The sequence below is a fragment of the Limulus polyphemus genome, unplaced genomic scaffold (genome assembly GCF_000517525.1).
Source record: "Limulus polyphemus unplaced genomic scaffold, Limulus_polyphemus-2.1.2 Scaffold164, whole genome shotgun sequence".
Taxonomy (NCBI): Eukaryota; Metazoa; Arthropoda; class Merostomata; order Xiphosura; family Limulidae; genus Limulus; species Limulus polyphemus.
In genome coordinates, this window is record NW_013665774.1 from 21457 (window position 1) to 26633 (window position 5177).

General features: G+C 30.3%; 1 protein-coding gene across 1 annotated transcript in view; it reads right to left on the bottom strand.

The window, feature by feature from the left end:
- The window catches only part of LOC106477240 (voltage-dependent calcium channel type A subunit alpha-1-like), a gene marked incomplete at its 3' end in the record, with an annotated part of 233638 nt that overhangs the window by 17157 nt on the left and 211304 nt on the right, over positions 1-5177 (bottom strand). The window contains exons 21-24 of the mRNA XM_022381457.1: positions 4496-4596; positions 3511-3653; positions 1460-1557; positions 1074-1185 (exon numbers count right to left, since the gene is read on the bottom strand). Coding sequence (XP_022237165.1) covers positions 1074-1185; positions 1460-1557; positions 3511-3653; positions 4496-4596 — 454 coding nt within the window. The remainder of the gene's footprint in view (positions 1-1073; positions 1186-1459; positions 1558-3510; positions 3654-4495; positions 4597-5177) is intronic.

A 5177-nucleotide genomic window follows, 5' to 3' on the forward strand; every position in this document is an offset into this window, starting at 1 on the left:
AGAGAAGAGTGATTAATCCTTTTACATAATGATAGAAGAGTGATTAATCTTTATTACATAATGAGAGAAGAGTGATTAATCCTTTTACATAATGATAGAAGAGTGATTAATCTTTATTACATAATGAGAGAAGAGTGATTAATCCTTTTACATAATGATAGAAGAGTGATTAATCCCTTTACATAATGATAGAAGAGTGATTAATCTTTATTACATAATGATAGAAGAGTGATTAATCTTGATTATCTAATGAGAGAAGCGTGATTAATCTTTATTACATAATGATAGAAGAGTAATTAAAGAGTAATTAATCTTTATAACATAATGATAGAAGAGTGATTAAACTTGATTACATAATGATAGAAGAGTGATTAATCTTTATTACATAATGATAGAAGAGTGATTAATCTTGATTACCTAATGAGAGAAGAGTGATTAATCTTTATTACATAATGAGAGAAGAGTGATTAATCTTTATTACATAATGATAGAAGAGTGATTAATCTTGATTACCTAATGAGAGAAGGGTGATTAATCTTTATTACATAATGATAGAAGAGTGATTAATCTTGATTACCTAATGAGAGAAGAGTGATTAATCTTTATCACATAATGATAGAAGAGTAATTAAAGAGTAATTAATCTTTATTACATAATGAAAGAAGAGTAAGTAAACTGATTACATGATGATACAAGAGTAATTACAACAAAATAATAAAAGCTTATCAAAGCTTTTAAAAAGGTCTAACATTAGGTCGAACAGTAACATTATTAGTATATTTATTGATATTATTAAGCACAGTAACGTTTAACCCTAACTAAACTAAAGCAAAAAACATACACAAGTTACAGTGTTAATTTCTATCTTTATCGAATATAGGCTGTACTTAATAAACACTTAACTAATGTTAGGCCTAAGACAAGTGGACTTCTGGATTTCGGAGTCTGCAATTAGAATTATTTTGTATTATTCTAGAAATCCTGTGTTTAAAGAAGTACTGTTGCAATAAAGATATTAATTTGACCCCAAATGTTTTGCGAGTCTCTGCTAGTAACTAAAATATTTTGCATACGGATTTGTAGGCGAGAAGAGGAACATTGATGAGTAGGGCAGCATTGGCTTTGGACCCGCTATTTCTTCATCTTCGTTTGTCCTATCTTCATCCACTTCGTTTCCATCATCGTCTGCAACAATAGCTCACGTTTAACGCTTAAGCTCCGAAACAACATGATAGCAACATTTAATAATAATAATAAAAGGTTGTGGGTAATTAACATCACTAAAGTTTAAAATAATCTTGTTAGTTTAGTTGTCCAATATATGCAAAAAACTAATCAACGCAACCATCACATTAAAACAAAGTCAAGAGAAATAGTAAGCTTATCGTCATGATTCTTAATTACACGTAACAGTTGTGTAGTTTCGTATTCAAATATGTATATCCATTTCTTTTCTCACCATCGTCTGAAAGATTAATATTTTCATTTGACTGTTCCTTCTCACTTTCCTGAAGAGCTAGTTTCTCCTGGCTGCATTTCTTGGTGTTCTCACCATCACTGTTGAGAGTAAAAAATTATTACGTAATAGCCTATTTTGTATAATTTCTTTAATATTTAATCTTACCATTTTCCGAAAATTATAATTACCGAAATGAAAAACAATATATTGCACTGAACTACAAAGATCATTTATCTATTTTTACTTGATTTCGAACTATATGCATATTTTCTTTAGATACTAGCTAACGTAAGATTGTAATTAGTCGTTAGTAAGTGACATAAAATCGTCTTATTTTTGGGTATCCTAATACATACGTGTAGATATATTTATACAAAGATAGTAACAAAAATACAATAACAGCAACTTTGACATTAGACAAGTTCTGATTCTAATGGTTACAATGTTTCGACCCATAGTATCGAGTCATTATCAAGAGAGATACAATCAAAAAGGCTGTTGGGTGGAGTTCCATCCGGACTCGTGATGGTGGGGACAAATTTATAGGTGGCGCTTTGTGATAGCTTGATACTGTGGGTCGAAACTTTTTAATTATTAAAATCGGAAGTTATCTAATATAAAATCTAAAAAAAAAAAATAATTATTATTCAGTTCAGTGGCTTCCTAACTCAACATTAAATATAATGACAGTACCAGTAAAAATAAATGTTAAGCCATTAAAATGTAATGAATTGATAAGCTAGTTAACAACAGTGATGTTCACAGTGATCATTAATAATATATCACTGTGGTTTTTAGTTAATTATATTTGAAGCTTATACTTACAAAGAAGTAATTTATATCACAAACAAAAATCTGATCTGAAATTAACCAATATAGTAAAGATGTAAATAATGACTGTAACATTCTCAGTCATTATTAGTCATTTGCCTCTCCCCCACTGGCACAGCGGTATGTCTGCGGACTTACAACGCTAGAAACCGGGTATCGATACCCGTGGTGGGCAGAGCACAGATAGCCCATTGTGTAGCTCTGTGCTTAATTACAAACAAACAAACTAGTCATTTAGATGCTCTTGAACATGGTAATCAGGTCCTTCTGTTTTGAAGAATTATAATCGGATTGATTTATAAAGTTTATTTATTAGTCAAAGCGTTTAAAACACTTTATACAAAGATTCTGAAATGAGACTTTAGAAGATGTTATTTGCCAGTTGCTTGGCAATTATACTTCTTCAAAGGGAATTCTTGGCAGTACATGAAGCAAACAACCAGTCTTATGTGTCATTTAAGTAAGCTACATCCCATTCTTTTTTAATGTCAATTTTATTAATATTATTTACAATGTTTAACACACACACACACACACACATATATATATGATATTCTAATTTTTATTAATTTCTCAATTATTTGTCACATATATATTTTAATTATGAGGACTGTTTTTCATTGTTAGCTTAATATATGGATTTAAGCCTGACATAAAACGTCTAAGCTGGTCGAATCTCGTGAAGTATTACTGGGATTATGGTCGAAAATATCGATAACTACGAGGGTATCCAATTAGTAAGTCAATGCATTCTAATCATTATATTTTTTTATTATTTTATGGCATTGCATAGCTCTAGTTAGACTGGTATATTAAATTAGCTGCATTAATTAGCGGGTTAATTTTGAGCTACATAAGTAGTTTGGTTTGATCAGAAGTTGTTGATAATAAGACTTTTAAATTTAATTTATCTTATCATAGTTTTGTTCTTGTGATATACTCAGTATCAAGTAACACATTCAAAATTTCTCAATTAAACATTCACTTTGATGGTTATAACAGAAAGATAACTTGTGCTGAATATTGACTGATTTTCAATCTTTCTTTTCAACCTGCCTAATCATGTGCTAGTTTTAAGAAATTATGCTTTTGTTTCTTATTTTATCCATTTATTTTTACATTTCCGAATATAATAAGTGTTGTTCATTAAATGTGTTAGGCCTAAGTGAATCAACGTGTAATGTTCCAAATTTTACTAGATGATCTAATAAATCACTCACTAATTATATTGTGTGTTTATTCCATCGGGATTATTCATGGGCGACGGGGGACAAATGTTTACTTGAGGGGGATCTGATCCGGAATTATTGTTGTTTCCCAAATGCCAGTCATCCGCCTCCTTTCCCAGATTTTCCTTGGCCCGCTAAAGAAACATGATATAATATATATAGATACATACATATATAATGTTATTAATAGTTTACGAATTGTCCGGGTAATTTAATATTAAGTTATGCTTTAAAGTTTAGAAAATACTAGTATGTAATATGGCAGTATCTACAACCAACAGATACTATATATATCGTTAGATCGTACTTTTGGTTTTATTGAGCAACATCAAGCATCAAATGATCTACAGGGACGAAGTTTATCGCTAAAATGCAGTTATATGCCAAATCACTGAGAGCTGACCGTACTTCTCCTTTTAATAAGCTATCATATAATTCCTAATTTCTTTATAAATGCAAAAAAACATGACCCTAATTTAGCAAATACAAACACAGCCATTTTAGATATTAAACTGTTTTTTTTGTAGTTGTATTTATATTTCCCTGACATACTGCACTAAGAAAATCTACAACAGAAATTGATATTTTGCACTCAAAGCAATATTTGTTCTTCAAGATAAAATTTCAAAGTAAACCATTGCATAGACACTTTTTTTTACTTCAAGCAAATTTTCCCACCATATAATTAAGTAAAGTTTCAAACTAAGCTGTATCTTACACACACACTTTTGTTATATTTCAAAGTCAAATAAACTTCATCTTCAATATATATATTTTCGTGTACCATTCAACTGAAAGTCAATATTTGTTAGCTTGTGCGAAAGTAATTGATGAGACATTTATGTGCTATATATGTTATTATTATTTCAATTTATCAGTTTTCAAATGTTTATTTTTTCCGATATATTTTATTATAGTAAACAAAATTTCAGTCTCTGTGAACGAGATTAAATAACAGAATATGCGTGACACTTACCTCTTTATCTTCTTTCTCTTCCTCCTCTTCAGCAGCAGTGAGTTCCTGGGCATTGGCCAAGTTGTCCACGGCGATAGCCAAGAAAACATTCAGAAGAGTGTCTTTAGTTAGGCTTAGAAAAATGTTTGCAACCAGACTTCAAACACATGCTGAAATAATGTCTGCTAAATGGTCTCCGAAATAACACAGTATTCACACATTACATACATTAGTCCCTATGGTTTATTGTAACACTTGTCGTAACAATCTTTTGTCACACTAAAAAAAATTGAATACAGAATTTTCTAGTTAATTTAGATTTCGGAAAATGGCAAATATATCTATAATGATTAAACCCGTATCGTATTTTAAAAATATTTGCTGTATATTTCAAATTATTATTGGAAAATCACGCGTTAAACTACCGGCACCATTAACTTCTTAGGGTTAAACTAAATATTAATTGGAGAAGTGAATATATTGAGAGCAAGTTAATAATTTGAGGAGAGGCGAAATAAGGCAAAATTCTCTTGATTAAAAAAAAAAAGTTTTACATGAATAATCACTGTAACAAATCCTTAATCACCCCTCAGTTCTATGACTGATTAGAAAAAAGGCTTAACACGAGTCATCACAATCACAAGTCCTTAATCATCCCTTAGTTCTGTGCCCGGCATGGCCAGGTGGTTAGGGCGCCCAACTT